We start from the raw sequence: 20,463 nt of genomic DNA on the forward strand, positions 1-20,463 counted from the left end.
TGCATTCCAGGGCCCAGCGGCGTGGCCTAGCGCCTAAACTCCTCACCTTGAACGCCCCGGGATCCCATATGGGCGCTGGTTCTAATCCTGGCAGCTCCACTTCCCATCCAGCTCCCTGCTTGTGGCCTGGGAAAGCAGTCGAGGGCGGCCCAAAGCCTTGGGACCCTGCACCCACGTGGGAGACCCGGAAGAGCTCCTGGTTCCCGGCTTCAGATCGGCGCAGCACTGGCTGTTGCGCTCACTTGGGGAGTGAATCATCGGACGGAAGATCTTCCTCTCTGTCTCTCCTCCTCTCTGTATATCTGACTTTGTAATAAAAATAAATAAATCTTAAAAAAAGAAAGAAAGACTACATTCTAGGTTTTCCCTGCTGTGTTTCTTCAGTGCACTGGACACTAAAAAGGAGTCATCGGATCCCACATTGCAATCATAGCAACCAGGAAGGTGGCACAGAGAAGGGAAGTTGGGACAATTAGCATTTGCCAAGTAGGCCAGGGCCCATCTTCCCTTCTCTTTGTCACTTGCATGGTGTTTAATTATGGCATGCCTCTGTTGTTTCTTGGAAGGGAGGCCGGGGGACTCGGCAAGGAGTTTCTCTCTCAAGTCCATCTCCCGTGTTGATTTCTCCCTTTAGGCTCTTAAAGGCCAATGGATGAAGAGAGGTTTTTGAGGAGAATGTTGTTAAGATATGTCCTCACTGAATGTGGGTTCTCTCATGCTTGCTTATGGCAAACCCTTCCCAGGGTTTCTTGTTTATAGAAGTGGCAGCAAAGGGAGGCCAGTAGAGGAATCTCTCTCCTTGAGAGATACACATGACCTACAGACATATACACAGCATTTTCTTTTAAAGCAGAGGTTTTTTTTTTTTTTAAAAAAGATTTATTTATTTGTATTGGAAAGTCAGATATACAGAGAGGAGGAGAGACAGAGAGGAAGATCTTCTGTCCGATGATTCACTCCCCGAGTGAGCGCAACGGCCGATGCTATGCCAATCCGAAGCCAGGAGCCACGAACTTCTTCTGTGCATCCCACATGGGTGCAGGGTCCCAAGGCTTTGGGCCGTCCTCGGCTGCTTTCCCAGGCCACAAGCAGGGAGCTGGATGGGAAGTGGAGCTGCCAGGATTAGAATCAGTGCCCATATGGGATCCCGGGGTGTTCAAGGCGAGGACTTTAGCTGCTAGGCCATGCCGCTGGGCCCTAAAGCAGAGGTTGTTAAAGTAGATCCTAACAGTATAAGGAGGACTTCTTTTCCATGGATTCCCCTTGCTCAGGTAGATGATATTTGATTGAACACTCTAATCTAGTAATCTTACATATTGTGTACATGCCTTTATTTCAGGTATCAAAGGCATTCAAACCGTGAAGGGACATCTCCAACCCTGAGCCCTAGAATGACCAAAGTTCTGAAATCTAGTGAATGGAAAAGGTGTGCCGGTCTTGGTGACATGGACTCACAGCCAGGACTAGTCCTTAAAATTGAAAAACTCTTTTCTGGTCTCTCCTGGATCAAACCCAATGCGTAACTTGACAATGATGCGAAGGAATCTGGGTGACCTCTGTTTCATTGGCCTTTCTCCAGAGAGGCTCGAGCAGCCATGAACTAGCCTTTGGTTTGGGCTGTTGGGGTTGGAAACACTTTCGTTTTTATCACCAACGTCCTAGACCTGGGTGTCCATGGGAAAATGACTTCCTTTCCCTCTTGCTGTTTTGTTTCATCATAAAAAAAAAAATGCTGCAAACTTGTAGCAGTTAATGTCCAAGATGGATTGGCTACAACTTCCACACCAGTAAACTCTATGCTATGTAGTAATCTTTTTATTAAAAAATTACTTATTTTTATTGCAAAGTCATATATATATATATAAAGAGGAGAGACAGAGAGGAATATCCTCTGTCTATTGATTCACTCCCCAAGCAGCCACCATGGCCAGAGCTGAGCCGATCTGAAGCCAGGAGCCTGGAGCCTCTTCCGGGTCTCCCACATGGGTGAAGGGTCCCAAGGCTTTGAGTCATCCTTGACTGCTTTTCCAGGTCACAGGCAGGGAGCTGGATGGGAAGTGGGGCTGCCAGGACTAAGGCCAGTGCCCATATGGGATTCTAGAACGTTCAAGGTGAGGATTTCAGCTGCTAGGCCATAGCGCTCGGGCCCAATTATCAGGGACCTTTAAGCTGTTTTCTAGAGATCTGGGCACATTTTCTGCCATTTATTTACCCTGTTTTTCCTTCTTGTTAAAACCACAGACTCTCTAGTGATTTTGATGGTATATCTGGGTAAAGAGATTTGCTACTGTTTGCACTATTTAACTGTGGTGATTCACAATAGCCATGGCTCTGTTTTTTTTTCTTCTTCTTCTTTTGTAGATTTACCACAGCCCCATAACGAAACAGGAAGAAAGTGAGTCATTCAGATTTCTTGTCTACGACATGATAACATCCTAATCATAGTAAATATGTATGTGTGATATATATTGTTGATGCAAGTCTGCATATGCATGCCTCTGTGTGAAGTGAAATTTAGCTCTATTGGTATTAAAATTGCCTGTTATCTCATGATGGGGATTGCGGTCGTAATATACAGGAAACACATGCCTGTCTTGTTCGGGATTCAGGATTGAAAGTGTGTGAATTTCCAGGCTAGCATTTCACATTTTATGTTGCTCATGCCTACAGCAGGTGTAATGCAAAGGCTAAAGGAAAGCATTTTGTATTCTAAGTTAAAGCCATAAAACATAACCTTAATAAAATGGAGCTCTCCATTTAAGGGTGTTTGGAGATGAGCAAGCAAAGCCTTGGTTTGCTCAGTGGCGTTTCTTAGCATCACGACTAAATGTGTGATAGGAAACTCTGGTTGCACTTGAATCTAATTCTGGTTTCCTTCTCTTGAAACAGTGGAACTGAATGAAGTAGGCTTCAAGTTTGTTAGGAAGTGCATCAATATCATTGAGTCCAAAGGTAAGAGCCACAGCTTTGCTCTTAACCTGCCATGAGGAAGCTATGGCTTCGGCACTGTTGAATTGGATCACTGTGACTTTATCCCGGGGCAGTTTCTCTGAAGTAGCAATAATAAAGTCTCTTGGTCAGGACTCATCTTAGAGATGAGGACCATTCATAAACCTCGAGCATTAGATACAATTTGTAGAATTCTAACAAATTAATGTCCAAGCATATTTGGATCATGTGTGGATTGCTGCTTTTAAAGAGAAAGTGCTTCGAATGACTTGTGAAGTATTGCAAAAATACACCTGTAATTCCTTAAGTAGCATTAGGATGGCTGCAATCTACACACAGGAGGTAAATTTCGGACACAATATATATTGGATTCTAAGTTGATATCAGCAAAGATAAACAAAGGCAGATGCGGGATCCACATTCTTCCTCGTTTCCCTTCGAGGATTCTAGAGTGGGGGGCAAGGGTGATGTATGAGCCGGGCCTCTTTTTCCAGCCTTCCTCAGAGCAGGGTATGGCCTTTTGCCTCACATCTGCCGGAGTCCCACCCCCTGCGCCGTGTGCTGCTCAGGCGCTCCTTGCAGATCAATACTTCCTCCTGGCTCCGTGAAATCGCAGCTCCCTTCCACCACGGCAGCACAGGTCTCACCTGTCCGCTGCCCCCCCCCGCCCAATCTAAGCCTGTGCTTCTGTTTACTGAACATCCGAATCCTCTTCTCATCGAGAGTAATGAGTGCTCGGTACACTCCAAATCAAAGGATGGGTGTTTGGGAGAGAGGCTTCAGAAGTATTCCCCTTTGCAGGGGAGGGCTAGGGTGCAGGGGCAGGACAAGGAGAGCATTGTGTGTCTGAACTGCCCTCCGTGTGCCCGTTCCCTCCTTTCTCTCGCGTAGGAGAGACGAAAGGGACAGCTTTATCAACCCAAGTGACCCAATTTTCTTTCCCTAGGGATCAAGACAGAGGGCTTGTACCGCACTGTGGGCAGCAACATTCAGGTTCAGAAGCTGCTGAACGCCTTTTTTGGTAACCATTTTACTTTCCTAAGACATAGCGAGAGAAGTTTATGTGTTAGACGGCAATGTGATTGGAAGTGACAGAACGCGTGGCCAAGGGAGATTGTAGAATTTGTAAACTTTGTTTTCCAATGTGGAATGTTTGCCTATCTGCCCACCCTGAGTCAAAGACAATCTCGTCTTGAGGAAATGGCCGCCAGCTCTCCTTCTTCCCAAGCCAGTCACTGCTCAAATGTTTTCAATCTGTGGCCAAGTCTGGCAGCTGTCTTCTTGTCCAATCTAATGAATACTTTGCACCCTTTATCGGATGTGACTTCCCGTCGGTCACTTTCTCCTGACTTGATTTCCATGCTGCGAGACCCCCCTGATTCTTCTGACACCTTGTGCTATGACGTTGACTGTCTTACTGTTTTTCTTCTTCCTGTTTTTAAAGCCTTCTCTCAAGAATTCCCTGAGTTCTATTTGTTCCCCCTTCAATTCTTTCTCTGTGTGCTTCTGTACTGATTAACGTTAAACCTGACGGTGGCTTATGTTTTCATTTTTAAAGGTCTAATTATCTTCATCAGATGCTGGATAGTACCACTTATTGAGTGCCTTAATTTTGCTGACTTTGGCAAACTGCGTTGGATTTTGTTTTGTAGACAGCTGTTTGTGAGTCTGCTGAATCTATTTGAGGCTCCTTTTCACGCTCTGTTAGGCCAGGTGGAAGGTATTCTGTTGGAAATGTGTGGACAATGGGATGCCGGACTATCTGACATTGTGTCAGCAGTGTTGGGGTACAGACGGATGGAATCATGACTCCTTATGAAGAACTATACTATACTATTGTAGCAACATGGGGAAAATCTTTCGGGGGGGTGGAAGTTTGGGGGGAAATCCCAAATAAAATAAAATAAAATAAAATAAAAAGAAATAAAAAACAAAACAAAACAAATAAACAAAGAAAAAGGTATTCTTTAGTGGTTAATTGAACCCACTACTGAGCCTTGACTTCCTCTGTCTCTTTATTCATATTGCTTGTAACATACACATCCCCCAAGCTCTGCATGGATTCTAGGACACATTTTTGCCAAGCCTGTAGGATTTTACTGGGGGCTTGTTGCCGATTGACTCCCCACGTCAGTATTCACTGATAGAGATGGGGACCCATAGCTGGGTTTTATGGTTCCCTTCCTACACATCTGCCTGTCCTCTGGCGCTTTCCTGGGTAAATCCTAACTGTCCCAGCTTTCTTGCACTTTGGTCATCATCTCTTCAATTGAGCAAGACTCCCATGCTTAGTTTCAGTTCCGCCTCTCTGTACGACCATCCAGAAAGTACTTTCAAGGTAGCAAACTCTGGTGATGATAGGGCTTATCTTGTTTGCTCTTCTTTTGTAGGCTCGTACTCCTCTCCTCATCATTTGGCCTATTTTTATTTCTATTTTCCAGTTTTCTCATTGTTACAGCAGAAGGTTACATCTGGTACCGGTTTATTGCACCATGGATGGGATTGGAAGTCTCTGGGTGTGGTTTCTGCGACCATCCGTGTGCTGACAGCTGCACACAGTATCCTCCACTGGCACCTTTGTTTCTTAGCTATGTCTAGGATATGACATGCATCAGAATGAGCACGTTTATGTAGCATCCTGAGGTAAACGGACACGGCTGAGACAAGAAGAACTAGAGGCCGAGGGAATCCTTTGTGGAATCTCCGCATCAAGGTCTCACTACATAGATATTCTGCAAGTGCACACACTTGACATTCCAGTGCCGAACTCATTGTTTTTTTCTTCCTAAAAACTTGGCAAGGCATCTGGTAAGGTCAGTTTTCAAAGTTTCAGGAAACAGACTGAGTGTGGAAAGCTACTGTTCACATGAAACGTGTTTTGATCTCTTTTTCCTCTGACACATAGCATAATCTCTACAACTCTGCAGGCCTGACAATTGGCAGATACTCTAACACTGAGCAAATATCTTTGTTTTTCACTAATTGCTTTATATTCTTGACTTTTCAAAAATAAAATGGTCTTATTCCTGGCCAGTTTATAACTAATCTCACTAGTGAAAGGACACTTTTTCATGCTTAATGCATGCTCCAAGATATTTAGTCTCTGAAAACTTATATTGGAAGGGGCCTTTGAGAGACTTGAGCCTGGCTTGGAAGTCATTTGCAGAAGAATGTTTTGTTCCCACAGTAGCCTCACTTTGCCAGAGGCCAAGAAGACTTGACATAGAAAATGAAGTGACAGATCACTGCTTTGGTTAATGTTATTTTTATTTCCTGCATAGACATTTCACTTTCTCATCATTATGCTAAAATACATTAATTTCAAAAACCAAGTGGAGGGCCTGGCACGGTGGCGCAGTGATTAAGGTCCTCGCCTTGCACGCCAGGGATCCCATATGGGCGCCAGTTCTAATCCCGGCAGCCCCGCTTCCCTTCCAGCTCCCTGCCTGTGGCCCGGGAAAGCAGTCGAGTGTGGCCCAAAGCTTTGGGACCCTGCACCCGTGTGGGAGACCCGGAAGAGGCTCCTGGCTTCGGATCGGCATAGCATCGGCCGTTGCGCTCACTTGGGGAGTGAATCATGGGAGGGAAGATCTTCCTCTCTGTCTCTCTTCTCTGTATATCTGCCTTTCCAATAAATAAATAATAAAAATAAATCTTAAAAAAACAACCAAGTGGAGTATCTAATATAATCACACATAGATTATTAATTAAATAGAATTATGAACATAGGGATAACAGGAGTCATTTTCCACTTCTATACCTAATATGGCTTACTCTGCATCTGAAAGTATCTTTAGCATTTAACTTAACATATCTATAGACAGATCAATAATAAGAATATGAAACATGAACATTGTCAAAGATATGAGAGATTTTTGTTTGAAGGAGAAATATCATCTCCTAGCATAGGAAACAAAGATATATCAATATTTCAGAAACCACGGAAGTTAAACTTTGTGCATGAAACTTTAACATGACTCTGCAGGTTGATCATCTTTTCTTTAAGATTTATTTATATTGGAAAGAAAGATTCACAGAGAGAAAGATCTTCCAACCCGTGGCTTACAACCCCACAGTGGCCAGCACTGAGCTGATTCTAAGCCAGGATCTTGGAGCTTTTTCCAGGTCTCCCACATGCATGCAGGGTCCCAAGGTTTTGGCCATCTTCTGTGGCTTTCCAAGGCTGTATCAGGGAGCTGGATGGAAAATGGAGCAGCCAGGGCTCGAACTGGCACCTGCATGGGATCCTGGCGCTTACAAGTTGAGGATTTAGGCATTGAGCCACAGTGCAGGTGCCAGATTGATAATCTTTATTGTACTGTAGTAATAGTGGAATCATTAATTTTAGTGTGTATCAAAATACGTATATGTCTAAAGGCATGCCCTTATATGCAGGTTACGTGTGTGTGTGTGTGCATATGGGTATATATATTTCACAAATAACTTTCACATTGGTTTAATTCTTACTACCCTAGATACCTTGATTATTTTTAGATCACACTTGCTTTAAACAGGGATTGAAAGGTTTAGGAGTTGAAGTAATTATCAATAGATATTAATGTTGCCTCTTACAGTTGTGACTTATTTTCCTTCAGTTTTGAAGCCACCTTAGAAAACTTTTAAAATCAACTTTTACATATGAAAATGTGTTCCTTTTTTTGTTCTTTCCTCAACATTTGAATAATTGATATATAAAATTCAGCTTTAAAGCTCAACTCATTTATTTCTCTTTTTAAACTTTTTTTTGGGGGGGATCAACATATAAGAAGGATGAGGATTTTTTTCAGAGGTGTTTTAACTGAGAAATAGATTTAGTTGTTGACTCATCAACCAACCAGGCAACATTAGCCCACCTATTCCTTACTGCAGGAGTTCTGCGCTAGGGTTGGTTTGTCTTCTGTCTCATCATGAATAAGGATCTAAAGAGTAGTTTGTTTTAGTTCCAAATTGCTACAGCAACAAAGTACCACCAACTTCATTGCTTAAAACAATACAGATTTATTCTCTTACAGTCTCAGAGATCAGAAATCTAAAGTCTGTCTTAAAGTGATGTCATAAGGACTACAGATTCCGTTGGGAGAAGAGAATCCAGTTTCTTGCTTTAGGTAGTTTGTAAAGAACTACTGCTTTCTGTGGCCTGCGGTCTCTCTCCAACATCAGACTGAGGTATCTCGCGCTCTTTGTTTCTCCCCCTCCTGCCTTCCTCTCCTGCTTTAAAGAACCACGGTGATTACATTGAGCCTATCAAGAAAATCAGAATACTCTCCCTGTTTCAAGCACACATTTTATGGATTAAGATGTGGACATACTTGGAGAATCAGAAATCTGCCTAGCACACGAGTTATTCCATTTAGAGTTTTGGGACACTGTCCCACTGAAGCTTGTATGTGGATTCTGAGGTCACTCTTGGTTCAACCCTTTTTGGATTTACCATTAGATCTTTCAGCCCTGGATGTCTTGATGACACACCTTTGTTTATCATGCATAGTTTGTTGTAATCATGTTATTATTTCCTCGAGAGGAATAGAAATAATTCCTTCCATTGGTGGATGGCATGTTCTGTTTTACCATCTGTTATGGGCTCAGTTTTTGTGTCTTTGTCAGATTCACATGTTGAGATTATCCTTAATGTGACGATACTAGGAGTGCAGTCTCTAAGATATAATTAAGATTAAACAAGTACTGTCATGAACGGGATTCTTAATTTAGTTGGCAGTGGACTCTCCTCTCACCCTCTCCAAATTCCCTCCCCTCTGTTCTCCTCTCTAGAATCATAATGCCATGACCATTGTAAATTTTCCCAAGTCCATCATGCTTCCACTGGAGTATCTCCCAAACATGTAGGAGAATAACTTTTTGTTGTAGGTTAATTCTTGTATCCTGGGGGCGCTAATATAGGCACAATGAGGATTAGGCCTTTGTTGTTTATGGGCCATACCAATAACAGTTATCTGTGGACACTAACAATCACAGGTGGTTATAAACAATCTATCTCTTGTGGGTGGTTAATTAGTGAATTATATCACAAGCTCTTGTTACATTAGGTACAATTAAGTATGAAGTGATACTGATTAACACAGAGCAAGATTCACATATGATATCTCTAGATTTGACATCATATTATATTACGTTAGAGCAAACATATGATATCTAATCTTTTGCGATTGGTTCATTTGCCTTAGCATTATAGTCTCCAGTTTGGCCCATTTGGCCACAAAGTAATGCATTTCATTTTTTTTTAATTGCCGAGTAGTATTCCATAGTGTGGATGAACCACAGTTTCTTTATCCAGTCCTCTGCTGATGGGCATTTCGGTTGCTTCCAAGTTCTTGTGATTGTTGATTGTGCTGCAATAAACATTGGGGTGCATGTTGCTTTGTCGTATAACAAGTCTATTGGATATATTCCTAGAAGTGGTATTGTTAGGTCCTATGATGAATTTTTAATTGCCTAAGTGTTTTCCATACTGACTTCCATAGTGGCTGCACTAGCCTGCATTCCCACCAGCAGTGGAATAGGGTTCCTTTTTCTCTGCAACCTCGCCAGCAGGTGTTGTTGGTAGTTTTCTGTATATGGGCGATTCTTTCAGGTGTTAGGTGGAACCTCAGTGTTGTTTTTATTTGAATTTCCCTTATTGCCAGAGAGCTTGAACATTTTTTCATGTGTTTGTTAACCATTGGATTTGCTCCTTTATAAAGTGTCTGTCCATTTCCAGAGCCCATTTTTTGACTGGGTTGTTTTGATGTTATTGTTGTTCTGGAGCTCTCTGTACATTCTGGAAATTAGCCCTTTGTCTTCTGTGTAGTGTGCAAAAATCTTTTCCCATTCTGTTGGTTTCTTATTTATTTTGTTGATTGTTTCCTTTGCTGTGCAGAAACTTCTTAGCTTAATGTAGTCCCATTTGTTTATTTTGGTCTTGACTTCTTTTGCTTTTGGTGTTTTTTTTTCTGAGAATTTTTTGCCCACTCCTATGTCTTGCAGAGTATGTCCAACTTTTTTTTTCCAAAAGTTTTGATGGTTTCTGCATATAGGCTTAGATCTTTAACCCATTTAGATTTGATCTTTGTGTAAGGTGAAAGGTATGGGTCTTGCTTCTTGTTTTTACATGCTATTAGCCAGTTGTCCCAACAGCATCTGTTGAAGAGACCTTCCTTTTTTCCTGGATTGTTTTCTGTTTTCTTGTCAAAGTTTAAGTAGTTGTGCATGTGTGGGTTCCCTTCTGGATTTTCTATTTTACTGCATTGATCTACCTCCCTGTTTCTGTACCGGTATCAGGCTGTTTTGATCACCATTACCCTATAATATGTCTGAAGATCTGGGATTGTGATCTGTTCTGCTAGGTTCTTACTCTTCAGGATAGTTCTGGCTATTCGTGTTTGTGTGTGTGTGTGTGTGTGTGTGTGTGTGTGTGTGTTTCCAGATGAACCTTTGCATCGTTTTTTCCCAGTTCTGTGAAGTATGTTCTTGGTATTTTAATTGGAATTGCATTGAATGTATATCTTGCTTTTGTTAATATGGCCCTTTTGATGATGTTTACTCTGCCCATCCAGGAACAAGGTATTTTTCTCCATTTTTTGAGGTCTTTTTCTATTTCTTGTTTTAATGTTTTGTAGTTTTCTTCATATAGGTCTTCTACATCCTTTGTTAGGTTTATTACTAGGTATTTAATTTTTTTTTGCTATTTTGAAAGGCACCATGCTGGTTAGTTCTTCTTCAGCCTTGGGGTTGTTTGCGTACACTATGGCTGTTGATTTCTTTTCATTTATCTTATACCCTGCCACTTTGCTGAACTCCCATATTAGTTGTAGCAGTATCTTTATTGAGTCTCCTGGTTCTCTTATGCATAGGAGCATATCATGTGCAAACAAAGATAATTTGATTTCCTTCTTTCCCATTTGAATTCCTTTGATATTTTTCTCTTGTCTAATAGCATTTGCAAGTACTTCCAGTACTATATTAAATAGCAGTGGTGATAGTGGAGAGCCTTGTCTGGTTCCAGATCTTAGTGGAAAGGCTTCCAGTCTTTCCCCATTCAATATGATGTTGGCCTTGAGTTTTTCATATATTGCTTTAATTGTGTTATAGATTGTTCTTTCTAGGCCAACTTTATTTGGTGTTTTTAACATGAAGTGGCGTTGGATTTTGTCAAAAGTTTTTTCTGCATCTATTGAGACTATCATATGATTTTTGTTCTTGAGTTTTTTGATACGGCGTATCACATTTATAACTTTACATATGTTGAACCATCCCTGCATGCCCGGGATGAATCCCACTTGGTCCGGGTGAATGATATATCTGATGTGTTTTTGTATTCTGTTGGCTAGTATTTTGTTGAGGATCTTAGCATCGATGTTCATCAGGGATATCAGTCTATAGTTTTCTTTCTCTGTTGGATATCTATCCGGTTTTGGTATTAAGGTAATGTTGGCTTCATAGAACGAATTTGGAAGAATTGCTTCCCCTTCTATTGATTTGAAGAGTTTATGGAAGATTGGGGTCAATTCTGCTTGGAATGCTTTGTAGAATTCTGCAATGAAACCGTCTGGGCCTGGGCTTTTCTTTGTTGGTAGAGTTTTGATTACCGATTCAATTTCTGCCTCTGTTATTGGTTTGTTTCCATTGCTTCTTGGCTAAGTTTTGGTAGTTGGTGGGAGTCCAGAAACCTCTCCATATTTTGGATGTCTTCTGATTTATTGGCATATAGTTGTGTGTAGTGACTTCTAATTACTCTTTGCGGTGTCTGTTGTAATGTTCCCTTTTTATCTTTGATGCTATTAATTCTCATTTTTCTCTCGCTCTTGTTTTGTCAGTTGGGCCAGTGGGGCGTCTATCTTGTTTATTTTTTCATAGAACCAACTTTTTGATTCATTGATTTTGTGTATGGCTTTTTCTGGTCTCTATTTGGTTAATTTCTTCCCTTATTTTGATAATTTCAAGTTTTGTATTATTTTGAGGCTTGTTTTGTTGCTGATTTTCGAAATCCTTCAGGCGTATACTGAGGCCTTTCCTCTGAATCATTTTTTCTGATGCTTCTCTCCATTGTGCGGTGGTTTCTTGTTGTTGGGGGATTTTTATCTCTGACTTGCTTGTCCACAGGCTCTGATCTTAGTGTGGTAGCCTAGAGTGGGTGTGGTCCAGCTATCGCTGCCACAGTGTGCAGACAGAAGCGTAATTCTCTGTTCTCTATGGGGCACAGCAAGAGATGGTGGGGAGGTTGGGTAGCTTTGTTCACCCCTGGATTTGTACCTCCACACCTGGGTCCCCCTGCAGTCTGTTGGCTATGGGGCTGACCCAAGTGCACCCTTAGTGGCAGAGAGGAGAGACTTTGTAGCCTGGGGACTCCGTGCCTCTGCTCTTAGGGGATTTGGACACCCTCAGCACGCCTCAGGCCCAAGTGCCGTTGGGCGGGAGCAGTTTCAGGGTGCTCAGGTTCTCCACTGCCACAGGGACCTCTGGCGCCCTCGTGGTCTTGTTTGATTCTTGCCACCACCAAGAGCTCTGAGGGGGTCGTCAGGGGGATCTAAGGATCTTTGTAGCTCGGGACTGCCTCCGTGGTCTTGGTGGCCACAGCTGCTGAGGCCTCCAGAGCCATCCCTGGGGTCACGTTAGCCACAGCCTGTTGAGGCCTCTGGCACTACTGCAGTCTTTCTCCTCTGCTACCACTTGGGATTCCGCTGGGGTCACCAGGAAGTTTGGACCACTGTCTGTGTGACTCTAGCTCTTTGGTTTCACTTCCCCACTGCTCCTTCTCCAAAAGCATTCCCTTCTCTGGGAATGGGCTGCCATCTCTGCCCAGGTTGCCCCTGTGTTTACTTTTGCCTACACCACTCCTGGAGTCTGTTGTCATAGCTGGCGGAGGCTCTGCAGGTCTCCCTGTAGTTCCAAAGATCCTTCCAACTTCCTCTGTCTCCTCTGGGTTGGCTGAGGCTCCCGCTGGCTTTTCCCTTGCCTGGATTCGTGACTCACCAAGTTTCTAGTTCTCTAGTGGTATCCACCTCTGGCAGCTCTGGGTGCGGGTGGCTGCCTTGAGGGGCCTTTCCCTCTCTTTTTTCCAGACTGCCCCTCCGAGTTGTGTGGATCCTCTTGGTTCTGCGAGGTCCAGGGAGCTTCGGACACTTTTCCCTGCAATTCTACACTTCTTGCTTGCTTCTCTGCCCAGTTCTGTCCCTCTCTGCACTCTCCCCTGCACCAACCTTCTGAGGTCGGCCATCTTAACTCTCCTCTGAACAAGATTCTAAGAAGGGGCCAGGGACCAAGTTATCTCTGTATTTCCATGACATGAATATTCAGTGAGGAATTGGCAGTAAGAAGCATGGAAAAACCCTTGTCTAGAACTCAACCATGCTGCCACCCTGTTCTCAGACTGCAGCCTCTAAAACACTGAGAAGCAAATTTTTGTTGTTAAAAGTCTGTGGGGATTCGGTATGGTAGCTGTAACTCACTGATGTATCATCCTCTCTGAGTTTGCCTCAGCTCTTTGCCAGCACTCATTCAGGAGTGCAGAACTTTTTTTCTGCCAAGGGTCATGTGGATATTTATAACATCGTTTGCAGAATATTTGAAGTTAACAACTTAAAGATTAAACTGGGCCTGGCGTGGTGGCGCAACTGGTTAAAGGTCCTCCCCTTGCACACCCGGGATCCCATATGGGCGCCGGTTCTATCCCGACAGCCCCGCTTCCCTTCCAGCTCCCTGCCTTTGGCTCGGGAAAGCAGTCGAGGACGACCCAAAGCTTTGGGACCCTGCACCCGTGTGGGAGACCCGGAAGAGGCTCCTGGCTTCGGACCGGCATAGTATCGGCTGTTGCGCTCACTTGGGGAGTGAATCATCAGATGGAAGATCTTCCTCTCTGTCTCTCCTCTCTGTATATCCGCCTTTCCAATAAAAAAATAATAAAAATAAATCTTTATAATAAAAAAATTAAACTGCTGCCTTTTTAAAAACTTTCTTAAAAGATTCATTCTTTTATTATTATTGGAAAAGTAGACATACAGAGAAAGAGATGGAAAGAAAGATCTTCTGTTCAACGATTCACTCTCCAGGTGGCCACAATGGCCAGACTGAGCTGATCTGAAGCCAGGAGCTTCTTCTGGGTCTCCCACACAGGCTCAGGGTCCCATGGCTTTGGGCCATTCTTTGCTGCTTTCCCAGGCCACAGGCAGGGAGCTGGATGGGAAGTGGAGGACCCAGGACATGAACCTGTGCCCATATGGGATCCTTGTGGGTGCAAGGCAAGGATTTAGCCAATAGGCTATCATGCCAGGCCCTTTCCTTAACTTTTGAGATAACATACTCTAGATTTACACCACAGTAGAAGGTGTATTTATTCGCTGAGTAAGAAGTTAACCTATAAATAAAAAGCAAAATGGCCTTAGTTTAGTTTGAATTAAAAAAGGCGGGAGATAAAGCAGGGGATGTTTTTGTGTTCTTACAATTGTATCTAAATCTGATAAATATCAATTAAAACTTAAGATTAAAAAAAAAGCCTACTATAGGTTTGTTGATTTTCGAGTCCTGCCTGTGGTTGCATTGGCAGGGCAGACCAACTGATTTCAAGGGCTTGGGCCATCCCTAATGCATAGTTTTCTGGAAAAAAACTTACTCTGTGCGTAGCTTAGTAACTAAAGCTCTGCAGCATTTCCTACAACCATTAGCCTGCCTGCATCTACAGTAATGTTATTAAAACTGCTCTGTATTAGAACTAGTTGTTTATGCCATCAAGTTATCTAGCTTGTATGAAGTTTGGACCCAGCGCAGCCAGTGTATGTATTTGGCTTCTGCTGGCAAGTGTTGAGCCCCCAGAACCCTATTGGATCGACTTCAGGCAGAAAAACTATGGCTGAGCCTCTCTTGTGCCCTGTAGCAGTCATTGTTTCACTCATGCAATAAAGTGTTATTAAGTACTTCCTATATGCCCCACACTCTGTTTTTGGTAGTGGAGATGCCACAGTGATGAAAGCAGAGAAAAATCCTGCCTCCATAGAGCAGAGTCTAACAATAGCAATAGTTCATGGATGGTAGTCTTACAGTTTCTTTCCAGAATAAAGTCTGGAATGACCCAGGTCTAGAATTCTGTTGATCTTTAATAGTCTCAGAACATGAACCAGTACAAGCAACTGGAAAAGGGAAACAAACCATCCTTTGCCCCTTGGACAAAATAACCTTTTTCTTAAACTTAGGTTTGCTGTAGTTTTATGATGAAACATGTAAGGGGAGAATATGTTAACTTCTGTGTAATGTAAAAGGCTTGCATTTACTGGTGTGTAGTAATACTGTATTTCCTTTCCCTTGAAGCCCATTAAAATATTGTTTCTCTTCTGCTTTGGCCTGTGTATCACTTCTCATCTTCCTCATACCTGTCATGATGCTCTCTTCACCTTATTTGTTTAGTTTCATAAAGTTTATTCAATTTGCCAAGTTCATGGGATAACTATGATACTCTTGACAATAGTGTCTGTTCTTACTATTTGTTTCTCTTTACCTTCATTTGTTCTTTTCTTAGCCTTCACACATCTCCTTCACTCTGATTCTGACATTCTTATCCTATGACTATGAGTTAGCGTCCATAAAACATTCCCTGTTGGCACACATTAGAGCCCTTACAGATGCAAGTGATTAGTCAAGGTGATCAGAATTGAAAGACTGATCTTCCCTAGATCAATACTAGCTGTAATTAGTGAGAACTGTTTTAACAGAATTCTCAGGAACTTAACACATATTCCGGCATTTCTCTGCCCATGTTTCTCTACTAGGTGATACCTGGATCTCTCGGAATCTAGCATTCAGCACAGTGCAGATATATGGAATAGGTTTAGAGTGAAGACATGGTTTAATTTCCTAATCATAGTCTCACAGTCTCAAACTGTTGACATAGTGCTGATCCCCAGCGAAATTTCAACTGTGGTTGTGTGTGCATGTATTCCCACATATCCCCCGTAACAATATAAATGCTTAACTGCCTGTTACCTTTAGCAAACTCCCAGTAGACTGTTGTTTAGGTAAAGATAAAGCAAATGGTAGAAATAGAAATAACCAAATTTTATAGAATAAGAATTCTCCGTGAGTCCCACTCTGCTGCGAGTTCACCTTCAAAACTGGTATCAGAGCTTGATCGCTCCCTGCTCTCATAGTTGTACATTTCATCATAGCTATGTCTACAGAAGGCTATAGAGTACCACGAGGAGAACAAATAAGTGGTGACTGAAAGTATGAACCCTACCATGGAAACATTCAATGATAGGGATTTCCATACCTCTGAATTAAAGTAAAGCATTATGTGTTTCACTCTTTTGCACTAACTGTATTTTGAAGACATTTTTTTTGTTATTACTTATCCTATTCTATTGATATTTTTATGCGACTCTCTCCCAGGAAAAAGAGGAACCACCTCCTCATAACTATATGTGATTGCACAATGTTGCTGTCATATGTAGTTTGGCAAACCGTATCTGTTGAGTAATCAAGCCCTGGAACCACCAAGTTATCTAAACTGACATGTAACTGATAGTTGGAGATCCCAGATAATATCAGTGAATCAGTTAGATTTTCACACCGAAAGCCAAAGTTCTAAAAGCTGTGTAACTCTCAATTAGAGGTGAATTTTCATTTAACCTGTGTATATGGGCGCAGGCAGAAAATAACTTGTAACTCCTTTCTCTGTTGGCCTGCGTGCATCTTATGTTTTGCTTCTTGTTACCTTATCTTTCTCACAGCGAGGTTCCTTCGTTTGCTGGATGATTGCATTTAGCTTTCCTGTAAGTTCTTCTTCCCTGCTTAGTTTAGTATTGATCCTTCCCACCTCATTTATCTTCGGTTCATTCCCCTGCAGAGGATGCTGTGGCCTCCCTCTAAGTGGTTCAACTGCTATCTCGGTTTAAGAAAGAGGAAAGAAATAACTGTGGTCAAGCTGTATTTTGTCAATTCCTCCACATTTGTCCATCTTGTGGGTTCCTGTTCATCAAGCAGATTTCTGTTTATGCATATCATAGAGGAGCAAAAGTACTATTTTCGTCAGCTCTCATGGGTTCTCAACTGAGATAGACTCTGTAACAAAAGAGGTTAATGGGGCCAGCATGCAGCATGTCAACTAAATAAACAAAACAAGAAGAAATTTATTAACATAGATACTTCAGGGAATGGCAAGTTCTCAAAGATGTGGCTTTAAATTCCAGCCGATATAGTGTCTTCAATAAAGAGTGGCAAATGTTTCGAGAAGTGACATGATAAAGGGAAGGGACTTTGATTCTCTAAGGCTGGTAACATGTGGGAGGGCAAATAAATGGCAGAAAAAGGCTATTTAATAAAGTTAATTGGAGCAAAATCTGTAAAGACTTAGGTTAACATTTGTTCTCCCTGGTAGAGAATGGGGTGCTTGACAAAGACAGAATGTCTTTGTAAATCTCTTGGCTTTTTTGGGGGGAGCGGAGCAGGGCCAACTAGAGGAGGGCAGAAAGCTTTCCTGCATGTTTCTTAACTGCTCCCAGCACAGCAGCTAATATTTTATATTCTGCAGAAGCACATGCTGATCTTCTGTTACGCTGTATCCTGTCAACTTAGATCACATCTTGCCCCAAACAGTTGGTCACCTTCTTTGATCAACTAGCTCTGTACTTTGCGTTGTTTCTGGTATTGTCAATGTCCTGTGTTAGTGTCATTCTTTCAGGGTGGGTCTACCCTGCTTCACCATAAGCATTTGGAGTAGATGGGCTGTTTCTGAATATTGGCTGAGAATCTTGTGTGTATTTACCAGAATGTCCAAAATGTGAATTTAGTGGAATTTGACTGTGGGTTTTATTTCCTACATTTCCCTCTGAAATTCTTGGAAACATCTGAAATTTGGGCCTGATATTGCTACCAACAATTTGCCAGATTAATATTTAGACATGATACATAAACAACGGGGCTGCAAAGCTTTTAGGATGAAGCCTCTGTTTTCCTCATTGAGACCTCTGGGTCTGTGCATTTTATCCGTTACATGGTTCCCATTGGCTGCTCTATCTCTGGTTATTTTTTGCCCATCAGTTACTCATACTCTCTCAGAGTTCTAAAGAGACCCAAACAGGCTATATTAGTTTCTCTCCTCTGCTCCTTTATGTGGCTCTTCTATCACTCCCTCTCCCATTTCCATCTTTCTTTTCTTCTGTCTTTCCTCCTTCCTTCTCCTCCGTTCTAAGAGGCTTCCATTCCCCGAATAGAATGTTGAGCAAGGATACTACAGGACCCTGGGAGAGGGGTCCTCAAGACAAGATCTGTTCAGTTCATTATATTTTTATGCTGTGGGAACTCCATGTAGAGGAGAGACTATCATCCTAGGGAAACAAATTACTACAGAGCTTTAAAGTCAACCCAGAGATTTGATCATGCTGTTGTTATTTGCACGCTTCTAGTCTACTATTGACTCTAATGCCAAGGTGTAGTTACTACCTTTTGTCTGTGTGGACCCACTGCTGGTCTTGGAAATCTACCCGCTCTTGAACTTTGTTGTTCAATGTAATGCCTGTATTGCCTGCTTTAATAGCTCTAACCAATCAGCATGACAGGCTGTAGACATGAGATCAGATATGCCCATGGACTTGTACTCAGAATCAAAATGTACTCAAAATTGAAACGTAATCAGAAAGTAAATAAAAGCAGAGGAATGCCCAGTTAAATTTTAAACTTCAGATAGATTTAGGAATGCCAAAAATTAAAAACTCAGCTATTGATTATATGAAATTGTTGGCCTAATTAGGCATTCTGTAGTGTGTCTGGCAATTTTAATTTGATCCAGATCCTCCAGGATCTTGTCAATCATGCTAGGAATTTCATTTATTAGTGTAGTAACAGTAAGAAACCATAGAGGGTTTTTTTTTTAAAGATTTAGTTATTTATTTGAAAGGCAGAGTTAGAGAGAAAGACAGATTTCCATTTGCTAGTTCACATGCCCAAGATGGTCACAATGGCCAAAGCCAAGGAACCTGGAACTCCATCCAATCTTCCACATGGGTGCAGGGCCCCAAGCACTTGGGTCACCATCTACTGCTATCCCAAGTATATTACTAAGGTGCAGTATTCAAAGTGGTTAGCCAGGACTCAAGCCACCGTTTCAGCTTACCCAGTTGTACCACAAAGCAAGCCCCACAATGATTTTAAACAAGAGATTTTGTGTATCAGGTTTGCATGTTGTTACCTGTTGATTCCAAGAGGTCATCAGAATAGTCCACTCATCAGCCAAGTCTGGATTTGTTGCTTAGAGCACTGTGGAAGGCCTCTACCATGGCAACATTGTCTTAATAACCTCTCAGAAGAAAATCAAAAGTGGGTAAGGGTGCACGCCTTTAAGGGTTTTGGAATGTGGTTGAAGGCAAGTCTTTAATTTTGGGAGCCTGCATGGTTGGGATTGGCAAAGATGAGTCATGTGATAAAATCTTGCAAAGTCTGTGATACAATTTTCAAGGGTGTTGAAATGAAACTTTGAAGTGCAAGCAATCATTTGCGAAGTCATTTTGTTCTGTAAAATGACTACTCATATGAGTGCTACTTGATAGTTGTTTCAATAAATGTATTTCCAGGAAGCTTCTAAAACAGAGGTATTCAATGTTTCCTCTTATGGACAGCAGTTTCCTAGAATTCTGGTTAATAGTTTCAATAGTAAAAGCATATTAATGTCAGTAGTAAATTGTGTGTCAGCCTTTGGTTTTAGTTTTTCCTTACCTTGGGTAATTATTCTGCAGTCTGAGATGAGTTTCCCAAAATGTCTGTTCCTGATGCTTTCAGTTTCTGAGTAATTTCCCATGGTATCTAGTCCAAAAGAAGTATCTGAAATCTCTACTTATTAACTTACCAGGTTTAATAAATATGTATATGCATACCACTTAGTAGCCATATTATTTTTAATAAAAATATTTTATTTGGGGGGCAGGTGATTAGTATGATAGTTAAAACATTGCTTGGCATGTCCCCATTCCATATCTAAGTTACTAGTTTGAAACCTAGCTGTTCTTCTAATTATAGATTCCTACTAATATACACCTTTGGGAGACTCAAAACTCTGGGTCCCTGAAGCCCACCTGGGTGACCTGGATAGAGGTCTACATTCCTGTATTGTGATTAACCCTGCTCCAGCTGGTGTCAGCCTTTGAGGAAATGAACCAATAGTTAGAAGAGCTCTTTTCTTTCTGTGTCTCTGATTTTCAAGTAAATACGAATTAAAAAAAAAATCATTGAATGACCCTGTAATTTTTCAGCCAAATAATTTTTAAATGATTGTTTATTTGAAAGTCATAGTTTTACAGAGAGAGGAAGAAATGAGTGGTGGGGGGGGGAGGGAGGGAGAATCTTTCATCTGCTGGTTTACTCCTCAGATAGGTACAATGACTGAGGCTGGATCAGGCCTAAGCTAGCAGTCTGAAGTTTCTTTCAGATCTCACATGGGGATTCAGGAGCTCAGGCACATGGGGCATTCTCTGCTGCATCCCCAGGCACATATGCGTGGAATTTTATTGGAAGTGGAGTAGCCGGGTCATGAACTGGTGC

At 42.0% G+C, this 20,463-nt stretch overlaps 1 protein-coding gene across 1 annotated transcript in view; it reads left to right on the forward strand.

Moving 5' to 3' along the window:
* The window catches only part of OPHN1 (oligophrenin 1), a 296,207-nt gene that overhangs the window by 148,512 nt on the left and 127,232 nt on the right, over positions 1-20,463 (forward strand). Inside the window, exons 13-15 of the mRNA XM_041000958.1 lie at positions 2,362-2,395; positions 2,890-2,952; positions 3,896-3,970. Of these exons, the coding sequence (XP_040856892.1) occupies positions 2,362-2,395; positions 2,890-2,952; positions 3,896-3,970 (172 nt within the window). The remainder of the gene's footprint in view (positions 1-2,361; positions 2,396-2,889; positions 2,953-3,895; positions 3,971-20,463) is intronic.

The sequence above is a fragment of the Ochotona curzoniae genome, unplaced genomic scaffold (genome assembly GCF_017591425.1).
Source record: "Ochotona curzoniae isolate NIBS_2020 unplaced genomic scaffold, NIBS_Ocur_1.0 contig_1274, whole genome shotgun sequence".
NCBI classification, from domain to species: domain Eukaryota; kingdom Metazoa; phylum Chordata; class Mammalia; order Lagomorpha; family Ochotonidae; genus Ochotona; species Ochotona curzoniae.